At 29.3% G+C, this 22,971-nt stretch overlaps 1 protein-coding gene across 2 annotated transcripts; it reads left to right on the top strand.

Annotated features, from left to right (window-relative positions):
- The first annotated feature begins 853 nt into the window (after window positions 1-853).
- Window positions 854-2,604, top strand: LOC108484720 (WRKY transcription factor 18-like). Of its 2 annotated transcripts, XM_053031259.1 has the most exons (6): window positions 854-1,023; window positions 1,129-1,218; window positions 1,312-1,371; window positions 1,466-1,789; window positions 1,880-1,996; window positions 2,075-2,604. In XM_053031259.1, the coding sequence occupies exons 2-6, from the start codon at window positions 1,144-1,146 to the stop codon at window positions 2,411-2,413; spliced, it is 915 nt and encodes a 304-aa protein (XP_052887219.1). In that variant the 5' UTR covers window positions 854-1,023; window positions 1,129-1,143; the 3' UTR covers window positions 2,414-2,604. The 2 variants fall into 2 exon arrangements, with proteins under 2 accessions (XP_052887219.1, XP_017644113.1); XM_017788624.2 differs by having other exon boundaries at window positions 856-1,218.
- Window positions 2,605-22,971: the final 20,367 nt, after the last annotated feature.

The following is a 22,971-nucleotide window of genomic DNA, read 5'->3' as shown; positions in this document are numbered from 1 at the left end:
TTCCCTTTTGATGTTTTGATTTTTTTTCTTGCTTTTATTGTATAAAACGTTTTGTTTGAACAACTAGTTTCCAATCGCTGCATTTGCCTTGTAGTCCCAATGTTCTCTTTTTAATAAAGGCTAGCAAGCATTTATTCTAAAAAATATTGACTATCTGCCATATATATTTTTACTTTTTATCATTAAAATGGAAATTGAATCCCCATAATTATTATTATTATTATTATTTTATTACATACTTCATTATTTTACTTATAAATTATTGTTTAACATTTATTAATTACACATAAATTATGAGAAATAAATAATACAACTTATAATTTTATTTTACGATTTATTTTATGGTTATTTCTTTTAATAATATTTAAATACATTTTCTATTTGAGAATGCGATGTAGTTTACCATTAATTCCAACCTGATTAGTAAAAGAAAGTAAACTTTTAATATTATCATTTACATTTTTTTCACATGTAAAATTATTAGACTAGTATACAAACATTTGAGAGAATGATAAAATAAATTCGACTTAGAAAAAGATAAAAAGGAGAAAACCACGTGTGTTGTGATCTGAAGAAACGTGGAAAGAGGGGCATGCCAGAAAGTGCGCTGATAGAGAAAAAATTAAGGTCAACACGATGAGTCGACGACCAACCCTTGTTTTAGCCATATGTATGTATGTCGCCATAAACTATCATTCATTGCCGGTGATGGATGGAGGCTTGACGTTGACGCCGACTGACATCATACCCTAAACGTCATGTTTGAATACGAAATAAATTCCATTAAAATATATGTCATAAATTCAAGTTTTATCAATATTTTGCACGACTTTGTGATTTATTCTGCGACCCCCTTTTCGTGTCATTAATCTCTAACTGTATATAACGTGGACTGCTCTATCAAATTAGGATTCTAAGTGGGATATGCCTCTCAGAGAAGGCTCTTTCAACCTCATTTCCCTCTTTAAACTTCCCTGAATAACTCGAACCACATTCGAGCATCTTCTATATATATGTTTCTGGGTATTAATCTTTCATAGGCGTTCCCTTTTTTACTACCTTAAGAGGGATCCTCATAATTTGTTTAGCTTCAGCTTGCTTGGTTCCCTGTTTGTTTGTTTGTTTTAGAGTAAAATTTGAGTGATGGGATCATCAGCTTGGGTGGATACTACGCTGGACCTCAACATCAATCCTTTCCATCACCGGAACAAAGCTCTGGTGAGTTTAGATATTATCAAATGAGGGGCTAATTTTCTTGTCTTTTTGGATTAGTTGGTCCTCACAAAACATCCCTCGACTTTTTTGAAACAGAGGACCGAATCTGAGGGAGAAATGGCTGACTCTGATGTGAAGCTACCCTTCAAACAAGAGGTATGTCATGGAGTACTTGTTAATTCTCTTCAACAAGAACTTGAATATATAAAGTATTTTTCTTATGAGCAAAAGCTTCGTTTTCACTTAGCAGAATGCAGTTTTGGTGGAGGAATTGAATCGGATTAAAGCTGAGAACAAGAAGCTAACTGAGATGTTAACAGTTTTGGGTCACTGCTACAACGATTTGCAGAACAAGTTCATGGAATTAGTGACCATTAACTCTGAAAATGAAGTTTCGACATCGAAAAAGAGAAAAGCCGAGTGTGAAGATTATAGTCCCAACATGATTGGATTCAGTAATGGAAACACAGAGACCAGCTGTAGTGATGAAGATTCATGTAAAATGCCTAGGGAATGCATTAAGACCACCATTTCAAGGACTTATGTTCGCACAAATCCTTCTGATAACAGTCTGGTAATGTTCCTAAACTAGTTTTCGTCTGACTTTTTTAGTCTCTCAACTGCTGAAAATTCTGAATATTAGTGGTTTTCATATGTGTTGCAGATTGTAAGGGATGGATATCAATGGAGAAAATATGGTCAAAAGGTCACCAAAGACAACCCTTCTCCCAGAGCATACTTCAAATGCTCTTTTGCCCCAAGCTGTCCAGTCAAGAAAAAGGTGAGTCCAGCATTGATATATGATCATGTATGTATATGTATTTGATTGTTGTTTCTGATAGTGGTTGTCCATTTTTAGGTGCAAAGAAGTGCTGAAGATCCATCATTCTTGGTGGCCACTTACGAAGGAAAGCACAACCATGCACACCCTTCTCCAAGTGAAGTAGCAATATTAAGCCCCAAGTGTAGTGCCAAGCCTGTTTCTTGTGCCTCGACCAGGCCTTCAGCTCCCACCGCAACTCTTGAATTGATGCAACCAGGGGGGTATGGGGATGGTGCCGAAAAGAAAACCCAAGAGGTTGATGATGCACCAGCAGCAATTCAACAGGTTTTAGTCCAACATATGGCGGCTTCTTTGACTCGAAACCCAAATTTTACAGCAGCCCTGGCTGCAGCCATTTCAGGGAGAGTTATATAGATGAGATGAGAATAGGATAGAAAAGTGGTGAAACGTAACATCCTTAATTAGGCAGAAATTTATAGAGAATGGATTTAAATGCAGTCTTCACTGTTGATATTCACTGCATGTTGGACTGCATTTTAAATCCCTGATTCATAGTTATGTATTTGTTGTTGTTTATGTTGAAAAAAAAAAAGATAGGTACTCAATTGCTCCCCTTGACGAAGTCCTCTCGAGGGACGAAAGTCCTCCCCTCGTAAAATCGAATACACCATTGTCGACCTATTAAAACCCATTCAGATTATCATAGCATTCACGAAATACCACTCCATACGGTGATATATTTTGTTTATATCCAACTTTAAAAAGCAAAAGAATCCAAATTACCCACCCTCCTTTTCTTGAACAAATGCAACATCTCATATGTTGTCGTAACCATTTAAAAAACAAAAAGGGAATCCGACTTAGATTTTTGGAAATGAAAACGAATAGAGGAGTCGCCACCAATCTTTTTTGATGAGGTATGATCGAATCACCTTCAATTAATCATTTTAATAAAAGTTAAGATTTACTAAAACGATAATTTTTTGTCTACGAAAATCAGAAAATGAGTTCGGAAGTCAGTTACGCACGAGGAAGGATTAGCACCCTCGATACGCCTAAAATTGGTACCTAGTTGATTAATTAGTGTCTTAGTGTCGAAAATTTGAAAACTTGAAAGAATTTAAAATACGATCCCTCTTTGTAAAGAAAATGCTCAAATGTTAAAGATCTTCTCGTCTCACAATATAAAATGTCACATCCAGTAAGTTAAGACACGACATCTTGAATTTTCGAGAGCGAGCTTGCCTTTTATATAAAAATTCGTGTATTTCAAAAGGTTATTCAGTTAGTTAAGGTGAACGAGGAAAATCGAAACCCAAGAAGTTAGGCACGCTTTCTCAATTTCGAACACCGAATATTGCCTTTACTTGCAAAAATCTTATTTCGAGGTAACAAAATGCCATACCCGGTAAGTTAGGGCACAACACCTCGTATCTTCGAGAATAAGCATTTTTCAAAACTCATGTCGTGATTTAAAAGAGTATTCCGTTATTTAGGTTAAAGGAGAAAAATCGAAACCCGTAAGTTAAGGCACGATTGTCTCAATTACCAAATACGGAATATTACTTTATGAAAGAATTATTCTTGGGTTGGATATAATGATAATAATAATAATATTAAAGTAAAGTAAATAATAATACTATATATAAAAATATATATATGTATATAATAGAAATACACACTACTATATAATAATAATAATAATAAATATAGAAATACAAAAAGCAAATATAATAAAAATATTAAATTAAAGTAATAAAAACAATACTATATATAAATATATATATATACATAAAATATACACTAATATATAATAATAATAGTAATAGCAAAAATAATGAAAATATGAGTAATATTAATAATATATTAGAATACAAAAGTAAAGTAATAACAATAGGGTGATAATAATAATAATAATAATAATAATACAAACAATAATACATATATATATATAATAATAGTAGTCGAAATAAAAAAATAGAAGTAACAATAATGATAGTAATAATATCAATAAATATGGAGAGGGTATATATAATATAATAATAATATAAATAATAATATATACATGAGAAATAATAATAATAATATAAATAATAGTAAAAATAAAAAAATTAAAAAATAAAACAAAGCTCTCAACTCTCTCCCTCTTTCCTCATTCCGGCCATGGTCCGGTTAGACTCAGCGCCGGATTACGCCATCCGTCGCCTTTTTGTTGTTGTCACGGCCACCGTCTTGTGATGGCGAATTTAAAAATGTATTATTTTTTATTTTCTTTTTTAATTTTATATCTAAATATATGTATACTATTTTTGAAAGAAAAGAAAAAAAAATGTTTATATGTACAAAAAAAGTGAAAATAAAAAGGAAAAAAGAAATAAAAACCTTAACGCGTTTGAATCTTTTCTTCTTCAATACTCGCCTTTTTTATTTCAGATTTGCTTGCAAACCTTTTGCTTTTACATTCTTCTCCTTTTTTTGTATCAAAAAAACCTTTCAAAAATACAATTCTTTCCTCCTCTTTTTTTTTTACAATGGACTTTTGGTTTTGCTTTTATAGCCATCTTACATGCATTTCTTATCATTCTATGTCTCTTCTCCATTTGATGGTGTAGGTGCAAGTGGGAGACAAGGTGGTAGAGTAGGTGCAAGTGGGAGGCAATGTGGCTAGGGTTTTGTCTTTTTTTTTTTTTAAAGTTTAGATTGTATTGGGCTAGGGTTTTTATTATTTGGGCTTAGTTTTGGGTCTGATTTTGTAATTGGGTTTGTGAATTGGGTAGGATTTAGGTTTGATTTTAATTTGTTGGGTCGGGCAAATTTGGGCCTCTACAGCTGCCCCTCTTTGCTCATTGTCGTGTAACGAGAATGGAGCAAAGACTTAAAAAGGGCCAAATTTGCCTAGTCTCACCCGGTATCGACTTCTTCTGTGCTCCACTTCTTTATGTAGCCTCACTTCAGTCTATTACATCTTGATGCTCCGATCCATTCCACTGTAACTTCAAAAAAATAAGACTTGTGACTTCAATCTTCTCTGCCGAAACTTCAAGGAGATCTACTGTGGCTTTTAACCGCTCCAAGCCATTTCAAGGAGAAGAGATCCGCTGAATCTTCAATGAGGTACGAATAGTGGCTTCGAGCCTCTCCAATGCCATTTCAGGGAGAAAAAAGTTGTAATTTTCAGCTTGGTACCCTACTGCTTAGGGGTTTAAGGCCCATCGTCTTCGATCTGTTTCCCTACTGCTTAGGGTGTTAAGATCTATAAATTTAGCCTGTTACCCTACTATTTAGGGGTTAAGGCTTGTCACATTCGATCTGTTTCCCTACTGCTTAGGGGGTTTAAGATCTGTAAATCTTCAGCCTGTTACCCTCATCGCTAGGGGTTTAAGGCTTGTCACCTTCAACTGCTTTTCTTCTTGTTTAGGGTCTCAGAATTTAACTGTTACCCTACCGCTTAGGGGTTTAAGGCTTATCGTCTTTGATCTATTTCCTCTCGCTTAGGGTGTTAAGATCAGAATTCAGCCTGTTACCCTCATCGCTTAGGGGTTTAAGGCCCATTGCCTTCGATCTGCTTCCCTCTCGCTTGGGGTTTAAGGCCCATCGCCTTGATCTATTTCCTCCCGCTAGGGGTTAAGATCTCAGAATTCACTGTTACCCTACTACTTAGGGGTTAAGGTCCATCGCCTTCAATCTGCTTCCCTACCGCTTAGGGGTTAAGATCAGAATTTAACTGTTACCCTATCGCTTAGGGGTTTAAGGCCCATCATCTTCGATCTGCTTCCCTACCGCTAGGGGTTAAGATCTCAGAATTTAGCCTGCTACCCTATTGCTTAGGGGGTTAAGGCCATCGCCTTCTATCTGTTTCCCTACTGCTTAGGGGGTTAAAATGTAACACCCCGAACCCGAGACCGTCGCCGGAGTCGGACACGAGGTGTTAACAGACTGCAAACCACTTATTAGAAATTTCCCAGACAAGCTGCCAATCTGCATACGAGTCGTAATAAAAATCATATCTTGGGTTATGAAACTCGAAATCCAGTTCCGTAAATTTTCCCTGAAACTAGACTCATATATGCATCTACAAATTTTTTTCTAGAATTTTTGGTCGGGCCAATTAGTACAGTTTATTAGTTAAAGTCCCCCATGTTACAGGGATTGACTACACTGACCTTTTCGCATTACGACTTATATATCTCCCTGTACAGGGCTTCAATACTGATGCCGTTTGTTTCTACAGAAACTAGACTCAAAGAGGAATCTATACATGTATGGCATGACTCCTAATTATCTCTGGTTAATTTACAATGAATTTTCAAAATAGGAACAGGGAATCCAGAAACCGTTCTGGCCCTGTTTTACGAAAACCTAAATATCTCTAACCCCAAATTTCTTTCATCTCTTGGAGATTATTCTGAGTTACGCTGATCCGAGTAAAATTCCATAACTCTGACACGTGCCCCTCGGTAAGACTGTCACCTTTCTCTTGTTATGTTATCTCAGCCTATATCCGGACAGCCGCGTTGTCTTCTACTTTATCAAAAAACCCCTTTTCCATGATAAGCTATTTATTTAGGAACCGAATGCAAATCAACACATTTTATAATGAAAATGCAATGCAAATACAATCAAAGTAAAACAAAGCAAGTCAGTAATTTATACACAGTTCAAAGCAAACAAAGAATAATAAATATAGCACTTGCTCGGGTGACCACTAGGGTTTCGGAGTGGCTCTACCTAGGGTGGGCTCTTAGGTCTCTCTATATATGGTTTGGTTCTAGAACCTGAACTAGCAGATTCCTCGATCCTCACCCATTATAGGTTCTTATGGACCAAGTTCAGTTCAGGGGAATACATTTCCCTATGGCTGCACGAAGATGAAAATCTCACTAAGACATAGGTACGGATGTATCCCGAAAGCGATCCGCTATCCTGCACGGAGGTGAAAACCTCACGAAGGAATAGTTTCTCACTCCCATTTAAAAGGTGTGACCACAACGGTCATGCAATGCAATGTGCGAGGATATATGCATAAAAACTTGAAGCGATTAAAGAAAATAGGAATAAAATGATGAAAACCATACGAAAAACGGGTGAAATACAATGAAGGGATCATATATCAAAACCAAATTCTCAATTTTCGACATAAAGACAAAAGTTAATCAACTTGTGGCTTGACTCTCTTATTTGGTGTCCCCAGTAGAGTCGCCAAGCTGTCGTAACCATTTTAAAAAAAAAAAAGGGGAATCGACTTAGATTTTTGGAAATGAAAACGAATAGAGGAGTCGCCACCAATCTTTTTTGATGAGGTGTGATCGGATCACCTTAAATTAATCATTTTAATAAAAGTTAAGATTTACTAAAACGATAATTTTTGGTCTACGAAAATCAGAAAATGAGTTCGGGAGTCGGTTACGCATGAGGAAGGATTAGCACCCTCGATACGCCCAAAATTGGTACCTAGTTGATTAATTAGTGTCTTAGTGTCGAAAATTTGAAAACTTGAAAGAATTTAAAATACGATCCCTCTTTGTAAAGAAAATGCTCAAATGTTAAAGACTTTCTCGTCTCACAATATAAAATGTCACATCCAGTAAGTTAGGACACGACATATTGAATTTTCGAGAGCGAGCTTGCCTTTTATATAAAAATTCGTGTATTTCAAAAGGTTATTCAGTTAGTTAAGGTGAACGAGGAAAATCGAAACCCAGTAAGTTAGGGCACGTTTCCTCGAATTTTCGAACACCGAATATTATCTTTACTTGCAAAAATCTTATTTCGAGGTAACAAAATGCCATACCCGGTAAGTTAGGGCACAACACCTTGTATCTCCGAGAATAAGCATTTTTCAAAACTCATGTCGCGATTTAAAAGAGTATTCCGTTATTTAGGTTAAAGGAGAAAAATCAAACCCAAAGTTAGTTAGGCACGATTGTCTCGAATTACCAAATACGAATATTACTTTTATGAAAGAATTATTATTGAGTTGGATATAATGATAATAATAATAATATTAAAGTAAAGTAAATAATAATACTATATATAAAAATATATATATGTATATAATAGAAATACACACTACTATATAATAATAATAATAATAATAATAATAAATATAGAAATACAAAAGCAAATATAATAAAAATATTAAATTAAAGTAATAAAAACAATACTATATATAAATATATATATACATAAAATATACACTAATATATAATAATAATAGTAATAGCAAAAATAATAAAAATATGAGTAATATTAATAATATATTAGAATACAAAAGTAAAGTAATAACAATAGGGTGATAATAATAATAATAATAATAATAATACAAACAATAATACATATATTTATATAATAATAGTAGTCGAAATAAAAATAATAAAAGTAACAATAATGATAGTAATAATATAAATAAATATGGAGAGGTATATATAATATAATAATAATATAAATAATAATATATACATGAGAAATAATAATAATAATATAAATAATAGTAAAATAATAATAATAAAAAAATAAAGCTCTCAACTCTCTCCTTTTTCCCCATTCCGCCATGGTCCCACAAGACCAGAGCTTTGACCTGCCACTCTCTAACCTACGAATTTAAAAATGTATTATTTTTTGTTTTCTTTTTTATTTTTATATCTAAATATATGTATACTATTTTTGAAAGAAAAGAAAAAAAGAAAAAATGTTTATATGTACAAAAAAAAGTGAAAATAAAAAGGAAAAAAGAAATAAAAACCTTAACGCGTTTGAATCTCTTCTTCTTCAATACTCGCCTTTTTTATTTCAGATTTGCTTGCAAACCTTTTGCTTTTACATTCTTCTCCTTTTTTTGTATCAAAAAAACCTTTCAAAAATACAATTCTTTCCTCCTCTTTTTTTTTACAATGGACTTTTGGTTTTGCTTTTATAGCCATCTTACATGCATTTCTTATCATTCTATGTCTCTTTTCCATTTGATGGAGTAGGTGCAAGTGGGAGGCAAGGTGGCTAGGGTTTTGTCTTTTTTTTTTTAAAAAAGTTTAGGTTGTATTGGGTTAGGGTTTTTATTATTTGGGCTTAGTTTTGGGTCTGATTTTGTAATTGGGTTTGTGAATTGGGTAGGATTTAGGTTTGATTTTAATTTGTTGGGTCGGGCAAATTTGGGCCTCTACATATGTAATTAATATGTTTTCTGAAATCAATCTTCTTGAAACAAAAACGCTCTGAACTTTATTGATGCAAATATCCATAATTGTTTGTAATCTATTAGTTATCACCTTGAATACTATCTTATAAATCACATTACATAAGCTAATCAGACGAAAATGAATCGTATTACGAGTCATAGGAATCTTAAGAATTAAAGCAACGTTTTTTTCATAAATCGCTTCCATAGAATCGCTTCCATAGAACTTTCTCTTCTTAAAACCGATAAACAATATCAACTCACATCATGCCCAACGACATATACCAATACTTCTGAAAACAAAAAAGGGAAAAAAAGATAACCATCCATACCTGATACTTTGGTAGGGTGCATATTTTCAGCGCGGAAACAACTTCCTCTATATATTGTATCGTTAGCTTCTCATTCATGACATTCGTAATACAACTTCCAATCCAACCCAATAAATGGCTTTTAACAAAAGGTCAAATTTTAAAAACACTTTTTCTCTCAAAAGCATCCTGTTTAGGAATGTTTTTATTTTAAAAACGTTTGTTATTGCTAAATTAACTTTGGAAAAATGACTTGCCACTTCCTCCGACTCCTCTTTATGCCGAAGTCGGATTCCATGAGAATCTTCCAACATTTTAATTCTATTAATACGCCTCCTATAAGATGCAAAATTGTGAAAAAAAAACTCATATTTCTATCACCCTGCTTAAGCCAAGTCACACGATCCCGTTGTTCCGAATATCGCTCTTCCTTGTCAGTTTCAATATTTAGAGCCAATCTGGCATCCACAATCTTCGCCAAAATGTCTTCATCAGGTTCCAACTCGGTTTGAAGCTCCAAACGTCGGTGCAATTCTTTAACCCTATTAATTTCGAAGCTCCAATTCACCAAACCCTGCCCTAATAACCGAAGACAATACTACACATCCCCGATCCCAATCGTCAAAAGCCCAACCAGTCGCAATGTAATGCCCCATACCCGAGACCATTGCCGGAGTCGAGCACAAGGCACTACTAAACTTATTTGAGCACTTAACCAAATTTAGATAATTTATATAATACTTTTCAGACAAGCTGTCCAACTGCGTCATAGTTGCTAAATAATTCATATCTCGAGTTATAAAACTCGAAATCCAAATCTGTAAATTTTCTCTGAATTTATACTCATATATCTACTTACCAATTTTTTTCTAGAATTTTTGGTCAAGCCAATTAGTACAGTTTATTATTTAAAATCTCCCCTGTTTTAGGGTTTGACTACTCTGACCTTTGTGTATTACGAATCAGATATCTCTCTGTACAGAGCTTCAATGACTATTCCGTTTGTCTCTAATAAAACTAGACTCAATAAGGAATCTGTACATATAAAGTATGACTTCTAATTATCTTGGTAAAATTTATGGTGAATTTCCAAAGTCAGAACAGGGGATCCAGAAATCGCTCTGGCCCTGTTTCACAAAAATTTAAACATCTCATAAAATATAGCTCATATACCTGTTTTGCTTCTTCTATATGAAAATAGACTCATCAAGATTCGATTCCATAATTTATTCATTATTTAATTCCATTTCTACTATTTTTAGTGATTTTTCAAAGTCAAAATACTGCTACTTACCAAAAACTGTTTTAGTACAAATATTGTTAACTAGTTTATAACATCTTTACTTCAATTCATTCAAACTCTATACATGCCATATAAATCTTTAAACATAAAACAAAACTACCGGAATTGATCTGAATAGTGTGCCTGTTGTGTTGATCCGATCTACCCACTTCACTTCAAGTCAATCTACATAAAAATATTAAACACACACAAGTAAGCTTATTGAAGCTTAGTAAGCTCATAGGCATATAAACACAAATCATATCAAATATCGTACACAATCATATATCTATTAGTTTAACTATTTCATCCTCCAAATCACAATTTCATTAATAACTCATTGGAATAATTTCCATATGGCAACTCACAATTTAACTCCCTTAAGCCCATTTCTCATTTACTTCATTGTCAAATTAGGGAACAATAAGGGAATTGGGTGCTTCATTATCACATTGCCATAGTAAACTATGGACTTTCACATTGATACGCATCACACATCGAAGCCATAGCCTTGCCATGGTCTTACACGGTTCACATATCATACCAAGCCATATCCTGCATATGGTCTTATACGGAATCACATTATCACATTATACCAATGCCATAGCCCAGCTATGGTCTTATACGGAGTCACATTATCACATTGCACCGATGCCATAGCCCAGCTATGGTCTTAAACGGGCACACTTGTCACATATGTTTCATCAACTCATCGTGGTCATGAATAGAAGCACTCAAATCCATTGTTCCTACTAATTTGTACTTTTAGTTACACATTATTCATTAGTTAATGCAAATTGATAGTATTCATCAACAATAAAATACTTTAACAATCATAATATTTTCATATCAAAACATTGAACTTTGCCATATGAACTTACCTGGACTAATTTGTAAAAGTCGAGAAATTGTGGACTATTCTTGAATTTTCTCCTTTCCACGATTCGATTCGTTTTCTTGATCTATAATTATAAAATCATTCCTTCATTAGCATCCATTTCAATTCTATTTCACTTCACAATTTATGCTGTTCAAATTTTGAAATTGCACTTTTACCCCAAAATTTACAATTTTCACAATTTAGTCCCTTCTCAATTCACCCATCAATTGAACTAATTTTTCTCAATTAACACTTTATTTTATCATTATAAACTATTTCAAAACCTTTTATATTCTTAATTTCAACAGAAACCTTCAATTCACAACTTTTTCACAATTAGGTCCTAAATATCATTTCCTATCAAAATCACTTAATAAAACCACCTTAATATAAAATTAGAACTTAAATTTCATAATAATTCATCATAAAATTCCCTTATCCATCCAGGGTAACTTCCAATTTCACCCATAAAATCAAAAACTAATGAATTCTACAAGTGGACCTAATTGTAAAAGTCATAAGAACATAAAATTATCAAGAAAAGTAAGAATTAAACTCACATGATGTAAAATATGAAAACCAGATTTCTCCAGACCTTCTATGGCGTTTTAGCTGAGAAAATATGAAGAAATGTCTAGATTTTTCAATTACATCATTATTTAACTATTAACTTTTATGCTATTTCCAATTTTGCCCCTTGTTCACATTGTTTTCTTGCTTATTTCATACCCAAACCGTCCAGCCATTAACCTTTGGGTCTAATTGCTCTTTAAATCCATCTTTTTAAAATACTTAAGCTATTTACTCACAATTTAACAAATTTTGCGCTATTTTCAATTTAGTCCTTTTTAATTAATTAGCAATCCAAACGTTAAAATTTTCTAACGAAACTTTAACACTAACTCAATGACACTCCATAAATATTTATAAAAATATTTATAGCTCGATTTTCAACTTTGAGGTCTCGATACCTCATTTTTGACCCGTTTGACCTAATAAATTCTTTTAATTCACTAATTTCACCATTTCACAAATTCTTCTAAATTCTTACTTGACTCATAAATATTAAATTACTATCTTGTTCAATCTTATTTGTCGAATTTAGTGATCTCAAATCACCATTTCCGACACCACTGAAAATTAGGCCGTTACACGCAAAGCGAAATTGCATCACCCCTCCTAAAGTTTTCCGTCCAGATAAGTTCTCAGCAGTATTAGTTAGAATTGAACAATGATAAAATATTTAAATAAATTTTTATAAGAAGATTGATGATGTTTATAATTAAGAATTATAATTCTATTAAAAAACTTTTATTATATGAACTTGTATAATAACAAATAAAATTTTAAATTTTATATTGAATTACTTTATATTTAAATCATTTTATTTTCATCAACCAAAAAGAAAAGGAAAAGAATTATATTATATTATTTTAGTTTTGAATAGTAAATCTTAAATATTTATACAATAAGTAACTTTATATTTTTATATATAATTTAATCTAGTATATTTTATTTATATTAATTATATATTATCTACAAATTATTATGGTCAATTTATTGATAGTTAAAGATCTTTTTATTTGCATTATATTTGAATTATCAAAATAATTTATATATTTTAATTACATTTATTAGTTTTAATTTTAAATAATTTTACTTTACATTAATTACATGAAGCAAAACTATATTATGTATCGAATATGGTACAAATACTTTAATTGTTAAATAAATTAGGCTTAATTAACAAATCGTTACTTAAATTATACTTTTTTCCATCTTGGTGCCTAAATCTTTTTTTATCACAAGTATTACCCCCAAGTTAGTATCTCCATTAGTCAAACTGCTTGTAAAACCATTAAGTCTATTTTAAAAAAAACTTAACACACAAATTAGTACCAAAACTACATTTTTTTCCTATGTTGGTATCTAAACTTTCTTTTTTTGTCACAAGCGGTACATAAACTATTCTTCCGTTACTCATTTTACACAAAAGTATTATATCTATTAAAAAATTTCTAACCAAATAACAAATTGCCACGTAATATAAACTTTTAAAAAACTAATTCTTTTATTTTTTTTCTCTTTATTTCTTTTTTCTTTTCATTTTTTGTTCTTTTTTCGTCTTTTATAATGTCTTGCAATACCAGTAATGCTCAAAATTTCTCTTCTTGAAGTCAATAAGCTAGCAATTAAGTCTATTTTCAAATTTCAGCACCAATTTAATCAACCTAACGAGATCGAAAAAGTTATTTCATCAATCAAAACCAATGTATTCAGAACTGGACTAGACCAAAAATCTATTGGGGTACTAATCCGGAGATAAGGGTTGAACCGATTAACTACAGACTGATACAAACTTGTTGCACTGTTTTTCTCGAAATTTTAAATAAATTTTATAATCTTTTAAAAATTTATTTGATTGAACTAGACAAACTAATCAAACCGGGAATTGGGGCCTGACCGATTCGGCCATCGGTCCAATTCCGAAGAAAGAAAAAAGAACAAGATATATATATAAGAGAAAATAATAACTTTTGTCTCTTTTTTTTTTTGCCATCTATCAATTTTTAATTGGTTATTTGTTAAAAAAATAGACTTGACAGGTTAATTAACAATTTAACTAACTGAGGTTTTCTTGGGAAAAAAAGTAGTTTAGATACTGTTTGTGACAAAAAAAATGTTTAGGTGCCAAAATGGGAGAAAATGCATAGTTTAGATGTCAATTTGTGGGTTAAACTTTTTTTTTAAATAAACTTGATGATTTGACTAATAAAATTACCAGCTTGGGAATTTAGTTATTCATTGAATTAATTACGGATGAAAATTTAAACATTTTTTATTAATCTTAATTTCTATTTCTGAACTTTTGGTTTTTTTTTATAATTATAATATGAATCAAGTTATTATTGGAGAAAATAAACACTCAACTAATAGACCATAATTTGAAATTTTAAACTTTTAATTTTTATGTAACACTAACAATATAATTACTAAATCAATTTTAGATCATATTCATCTTAACAAAAAAAACATTATTTATAACAAAAATTTAAAGTATAAACAATTAAACTAAAAGATAAAACATGATATCAATATGAAATATAGCATCAAAATTATATTTTAAATTCTTAAAAGACTCAAAAGTCGTACAAATAATATATATATTCCATTCTTAATACATGTATTCTAACATTAAGCTATCCCAAGTTGAACTCCCAATGAACAGTAATATTCGGATTTTAAAACAAAATAAAATTAAACTAAATTTGGATTATTTATCTAATATTTAGTATATAATTTGGGTTTTAAATCATGAATATTATATTTATATGGGTTTTGACTTTAAAGAGTTGATTTGAAATTTGGCATAAATTCAAATTAAATATATTAGAAATACAAATTTACTAGACTAGTCATTATCCACCAAATTTATGTATGAGTAATGCTGCCACAACTCACAATAATACATAATCTTTTACTAAAATTGAAGAACTAAAAATAAGCCAAAATCATAAACAACAATATCTTAGAAACAAAGTTATATATCAAGAAATTTTGGACCAACATTACATTACATTCCTAAATTTAATCTGAGATTCTAACATAAATATAAGATTTTCGTGTTCTGATTTCAAACATTACATTTAGTTAATAATTTTATATTCTATTAAATTCTTTGATTTTTGATATATTGTTGAAATAACATTTTACCTATAATTTTTAGGAAGATTAATATTAATTTTATTATACTACATTTTGTATATTATATTCTACCCAAAATATTACATTTATAATAATTTACAATTCTATTTATCTTTTAGTTAATTTTCCTTTAAATCATAAAATATAACATGTTTTAATAAATAAATAAATAAATAAATAATTCTTCTATTTTCCCAGTCACTTTGATCAAAATGGAGGAATCCTTAAGCTCTGAGTTTTCTGATTCCAGTTTATTTATTAGAGAAATGCATTCATTTATTAGTAAAATAAAATATTATCAATTTTAACATTTGTGTAATAACCAGTAAAATGGTAAATTTTATAAAGATAATTCGGTAAAATATAATTTTAGATAATCTTTTATTTTATTTACCAAACAACATATGATATTCCATATTAACTGAACCAAATATCTCATAATACTCATTTTTTAACATATTTCAAAATATTTTATATTCAACACAAATATTTTAGAGAAAAATAACAAGAGCATAATACATGGGTATAAATTATTTTGGGATAATATATAATTTGGCACTTAAACTTATCCACTCGTATCTACTTGGTTTTTAAACTTGTATTTCGTCAACCAGGTTAATCATTTCACACTAACATTGTTAGTTTGTAATGACGTGACATTTTTAGTCAATTTGGTGGTACCATACGGTGGCCTCTCAGAATACCACGTGGCAAATATGACTTATATTTTTATATATTTTATTTTTTAATTTATGTTTACCACGTGGCATTATTAGATTGACTAATAGTATTACGTCATGTGATGGCCTAAATTCAAGGTTATCGAAACAGTAGTTTCGTAACCACAAATCCGATTTAAAGAGAAATTTATTTTAATATTTTTGCATGAAAATTGATATGATAGGAAAATCTTATGAAAATATTAATAGAAAAATTTTACCGATTTAGTGGTTAGTTAGAAAAGAAATTATTGAAGAAATTGGGTAAAAACAAAGTATCGAGACCTCTATCTCGTAAAACAGAGTCGAAAATAATTTTATAAATATTTATGAAATGTTAGTAATGTGGTATTAAAATTTCGTTAGGAAATTTTAATGTTTAGGTAGTTAATTAAATGAAAAGGACTAAATTGTAAAAGGTGTAAAAATGGATGGGATGATTAAATAGCTTAAGTGTCTAATGAGAGAGGATTTAAAAGGAATTAGACCCAAAATTTATTTGGGCTGGACGGCGAAAGCATGAAATCAGCAGGAAAATTGATAAATTAAGGGAAAAATTGGAATATTGCAAAATTAACTAAATAAAGCTAGGCTAAATAGAAAATATCTATATTTCTCTTCATTTCTCTTCAATTCCAGCAGCTAAAAACGCCATAGGAGGGCTCTTTAAGCTGGTATTCCATAATTTTTGCACCAAGTGAGTCAATCCTTGCCTTTTTCTTGTAATTTTTGTGTTTCTAAGACTTTTACAACTAGGTCCTACTATTAAATTCATTAGTTTTTGATTTCATGGATGAAATTGAAAGTCACCATGGTTGATTACTATAATTTTATGATGAAATAATATGATATTTAAGCTTTAATTTGTTTATAAGATGATTTTATTAGGTAATTTCAATGGAAATTGATTTTTAGGACCTAATTGTGAAAATGTTTGGAACTAAAGTCTAGTGCTGAAATTATGATTTCCAAAGGTTGTAAACTAGTTTAAGGTGATATAATAAAGTGTTAATTGAGAAAAATCAGCTCAATTGAGAGGCTAATTGAGTAGGGACAAAATTATTATTTATTAAAAGTTTAGGGGAAAATGGTAATAAACAGCTTGCACTAAAACAGTTTGGATAGCAGCAGTAGACTAACTTTGAAAAATCACCATAAATTTTAGGAATCGAATTATAATATGAAAAAATATGAAATTAAAGCTTATTACGTCTAGTTTCTCATAGAAGAAACGGTGTAAGCAATGGATTTGTAAATTTTGAGATATAATAAATTTTGTGAGACAAGGTCAGAATGAATTCGAGTTCCCCTATTTTGACTTTGAAAAATCATAAAAAAAATTGAATAAAAATAATTAGGGGCTTAAATTTATATGTCTAGAATTCTGAATGAGTCTATTTTTAAGAGAAACAAACAAGAACATCATTTTAATTCTGTATGAAGAGATAATTAATTTTTAGTGAAGAAGGGTCAGAATTGTCAGACAGCAGAACAGGGGTGACTTTAAAGAATAAACTGTACTTATTGGCTACACCAAAAATCCTGAAAATTTTATGGTAAGAAGATATTTGAGTCTAGTTTTAGGGAAAATTAGCGGATCCTAATTTGGAGTTCTATAGCTCAAGAACAAAATAATTTAGTGACTATGACTCAAGTAGATAGCTTTGAATGAACTATAAATAATAATGAAATTATAGAGAATGTTGCATATGAACATGAAATGTATTAAATTGATAATTAAATTTATTTATTTAGATCCAGAATATTCAAATACGAAGCTAGATCGAGGAAAGGAAAAAGTTCGGGATTAATAGATTTTTGTACAAGAACAAGTATCAAGGTAAGTTCGTGTAACTTGAATTATATTCTTAAATGCTTGAAATGTATGTTATTGATGTGAATATGATTTGAATGTTCATTGTATGAAAATTAATGAAACATTGATATATTTGATAAAATGGGAAGAAATCCCGGTTGAATGAAAGGAAAATTTGATGGATCTCTGAAAAGGAATTGAGGTAAAAAGGATCTAGCCCGGACGGGTGATCCTATCCTGATATAGCCCTCCTGAAAAATATGTGTAAAATGGATTTACCCCGGATGGGTAATCCGAATTAGGGTCTGAATTTAGCCTAGACTGCTAATTCAGATCCAAGCTTATTAGAGTAATTGTCGTTGCAGGGGATTTAGCCTGGACTGGTAATCCCGACAATACTCTATGAGTTTATATTACAGGGGATTTAGCCTGGACTGGTAATCCCGCTGTAAGGATGAGGTTCGTGGGAGTGTGCTCTCTGAAATGGAAATGTGCGCACATGAATATGAATTGACGGACCCAAAAATGTACACTAAAAGTGTACCTCTGAAAATCCATTGAAAATTCCAAGAAATTCAACGGGATAAATATGAAAAAAAATATATAAGGAAATGGAAATCATGGTATTGATGAGCTCATCAATCATAGTATATATTATTGGTACATGGAAATTATTGTACTAACTTGAATGTTGAGTTTATGCATGTTAGAGTAATAATCCATTGAATGGATATAGGAATGTTTATTGTATTGTATTGAAAATATTAGGTAAGTATAATTCTTGTTACATGAGCTTACTAAGTACAAAGTGCTTACCCTGTTTCATTTTCCCCTGTTTTGTAGTGTTAAGAGCTTGGAGGTCGAATTCGGTCGGAGACACATCACACTATCAACCTCAGGATTTCGGTATATAAAGAAACTTTATTTTGGAAATCAATGGCATGTATAAGCTAATAAAGTAAATGATTCTGTAAAATGAATGTAAGGTCAACCATTAGTATGGCTAACAAATCTTGGTTTTAGTATGTGATAAGGTTATCTTATAAATATGCATTAATCTATCTTGAAAATATGTTGAATTGGATTGGTTAATGTGGATTGGTCTCGGTTTAAAATTGCAGGGAATGTTAGATATCTGTAAAGGGATTATATTCAGTTTTCAAAATAAAAAAAAGGTTAAAATTAATTCGTAAACTCTGAAAATGCCTCGTACCCTGTTCCAATAACGAATACCGGTAAGGGGTGTTACACGTCAACTATCAACACAACTAACGGTGTTAGTATAAAAATACCAACCTAATTGATGGAATATAAATTCAAGAACTAAGAGGGATCCACAAAATGGGTCTCTTCCCCACCCCACCCCAAGACTGGTATTAATAGATAAGCAATATTCATTTAATTCATATTATTTGTACAATTTTATAAAAAAAAAAATATTTTAATTATGCATTTAATTTTTTGTCTTTTCTAATAATTAAATTCATATTATTTGTCAAATTATTTTAAAATGAATAAAAATTAATGTATGTTAACTTTATTGACGTGGCATGTATGTCACATTAAAATTATTTAACTTTTACAAATTAAAAAATATTAAAATATTTTTATAATTTTTATAATTTTATAATTTTAAATATTTTAATAAATTTTAATTTAAAAAATACTTTTTATACTTTTTTGAATTTTAAAATTTTAAAAATAATTAATTATAAACAACGTAAATTAATTGAACGGCTAAAATTACTTTTTCGTAAAGCTAGAGACCAAATAATATGCTTATTTTTATTTTTTTTTAAAGTTGTAATGTGATATGGAACCAAAAGATTTTCTTTTTCTTTCAAACTGGGATTTATTAATGGATTATCATATGGTACATTAATAGTAGGATATTTTAATTAGTTTTCTATCTCATGTGAGGCACAAGTTATTATTGTATTTTATAAAATTATTATTTAAGTAACAGCATATTAATTAGAAATATTAATTATGTAATATTTAAGAGATATAAAAATTAAAAAATATATATACTTAACTTTAAAGTATAAAATAATATTTAAAAGATAAAATGTATGCAATAAATTTTAGTTGAGAATTTTAGTAAAATATAGTCAAGAATCTTTGTTTCGTGAAACTGGCCTGACAATTAAAATTCAAAAATATTGTTACAGCATTAATATAAAGTAGCATTCTAAAACAATTTATTTTGAATGTTTTAACTTAAATCTGAATTTATATTGTAAGAGGTAAATAATTTTCAAATAGTCATGAAAAGATTACTATGTATTACATAGATTTCCCATGCACGCATTTACTATATGTATAAATTATTTGAAATATAATATATAGCTTTTTACTTATGCGATGCACGAATAGTTTATAATTTTAAAATTTGTGAGTTTTTTGTAAATATTAATATTTATTTTAAAATAATATTTTTTTGAAAAAGAAATATAATTAATAGTTGTATTTAATTTGAAATGTGATTACATGTTTCCATTAGTTCTAACTAACAGTTGAGCGAACATTACAAATAAAATGAGCAAATAAGTATGTTAAAAATGAATATTTAAATCTGGTAAAATGAATAATGTTTTAATTAAATAATGTTTATTTAAAGTGAAAAAATATTCATAACATTAAAAATAATATTAATATATTAGAAAAAAACTAATTGTTAAAAACATTATATAGGAATAGATAACATAATATTACTAAAACTATTTAAATATTAAATTAGATTCAGTTATATATATTTATTAATAATTAAATTTATATTTATGAATTTTTTAAAATAATTTTAAAAATATATAAACAGAATAAAATATTTATATCATTAAAATTGAACTATGTGTCGTCATAATAGGTATGCCAAATGATAAAATATTAGGCTGTTCACATTAGTTGAGAGTCTAAGACCTTATCATATAATATATGTATGATATAATATAAAAGACTTTTATTTTGAAGTTATAATCGCTAAATAAAATTATCATATGGTATAATTTAGACCGTATATAAGAGTATATTAAATGTGTAAAATTTAGTTGTAAGTTTAATATATATATATATATATATATAAATAAAAGAGTCTTAATCAAGGGATATGTTTGAAAGAATTATTGACTAATGTTAGAGAATATCATAATTATGCCGACTAAATTTAGTTCAAAGATTCAAATTGATCAAAAGAACAAGTCACCATAAAGGCTTAGTATGAAACTAATTAATAGCTTATGTTATACTTTTCTTAAACATAAAGTCTCTCTTTTTGCGCTTTTTGTAAAGAGACTGGAAAAATATGAACACGAGATCTGATAGGACATAAGCAACACTATATCCATATCTGATTAAATTCAATACAAAGCTTAATTTCATTATTTCATGAAGTTGCCTTTAATATTTATAATTTTATTTTGGTAACTTTTATATTCGTGTTATGATTTATGTTCAGAGTTTGTGATTGTTTCTTGTAATAAAGTCGTCTGTAAGATTTAAATATGCATTCTCTCTTTAAGAGTGCAATATATTTAACTATTTGCACTCAGTACTTGTTAAGATTTATGTTTAATTTGTGTTGAGGTTTACAAATATCTTCCTTTGTTTCTAGGATGTGGAAAAAAATTTCGTACTTAATTTACAGCCTGATTTTCCGTCAATTAGATGAATGATGATTAGCATATATATAAAATATATCATTAATTTTCATAAATTTATATTAATTATTATAAAATATTTTATTGAATTAGTGTTCGAGTTAACTGGATACCAATATAATTAGAGAAATGATAAAATAAAAAAATAAAGTCATAAGAGTCTTTTAAGTTTTTTATTTATCATTTTAATAAAAAATTAAATAAATTTATTTGAAAAACAAACCATAAATTGTTAAACCTATTTTTCTTTGTATTTATTTATAACCAGATAAAAATGGAAATTAAGAAATATAAGAAGAAAAATGAAACATAAATATATTTCGAGATTTTTATGGGCTAGTAAAATTTATTGTGCTTAATTGCTGTTAAAAAGAAGGAAAAATAAAAATACAAAGAAAGGAAAAATTGTTATTAAAATATAAAACATAAAATTATTAATAGAAGTTATTTTTATTTTATGTAGTTAATTATATAAAAGAGGTAAGGAAAATTACTTTTAAAATCTATAAAATAATATAATTAATTATAAATAAAATTATTTATGACAAAACAAAAGAGCAAACACTAATATAAAAGGGGAAAAGAGAAATATGAAAACATAAACATTAATGGAATGATTGGTAATACTCGGCTAGAATGGTATTAATAATTTGAGGATGTAATTGAAATATTTGTAAAATATTTTATTACTGTCAATTTTTTTTTTGAAAATCGACTTTTATTTAAAAACGAAAATGGAGTCGTCACTAATATTTTTTAATTAGGTGCGATTGGACTACCTCAAGGCTTTGTCATTTTAATAAAATGTTAGACTTATTAAAATTATTTTTGGTTTACAAAAATCCAAAAATGGGTTCGGGAGTTGGTTACGTATGAAGAAGGATTAGTACCGTCATAACGCCCAAAGTTGGTACCAACTTGATTACTTGATGTCTTAGTGTCGAAAGTTAAAAATTCAAAGAGAAATTAAAATGTGATCCATCTTTGCATGATGTTCTTTTTAATTAAAATCACTTAGTTAAATTAAAACTTATGTACAAGGCCTTCTTATCTCAAGATAACCAAAACAAAAAAGTCATGTCCCGTAAATTAGGGTATGACATTTTGAATCCTTGAAAATAAAATTGCTCATTATTTAATTATTATTTAAATATCATGTGTTTTTAGTTTTAAAAAAGGATGTTTAGTTATTTAGGTTCAAAGAGAAAATCGAACCCCACAAGTTAAGGTACAACTTTTCGAATCTCTAAATAAATAAGGTTGCATCGGTTTTAAAATTTCTCTTTTTATGCATTAAGTAAAAATGAATGTAACATTTGAGCGAAGTGCATTTAACTTATTTGGGCATAGTATGAAAATGAACAAATATATTTAAACGCGATACATTATGGAGATAGCAAAATAATATAAAATAGCCATGTGGGTAAAACAT

Source organism: Gossypium arboreum, chromosome 7 (genome assembly GCF_025698485.1).
Source record: "Gossypium arboreum isolate Shixiya-1 chromosome 7, ASM2569848v2, whole genome shotgun sequence".
In the NCBI taxonomy this organism is placed as follows: Eukaryota; Viridiplantae; Streptophyta; class Magnoliopsida; order Malvales; family Malvaceae; genus Gossypium; species Gossypium arboreum.
This window is presented reverse-complemented; position numbering and strand designations above follow the sequence as displayed.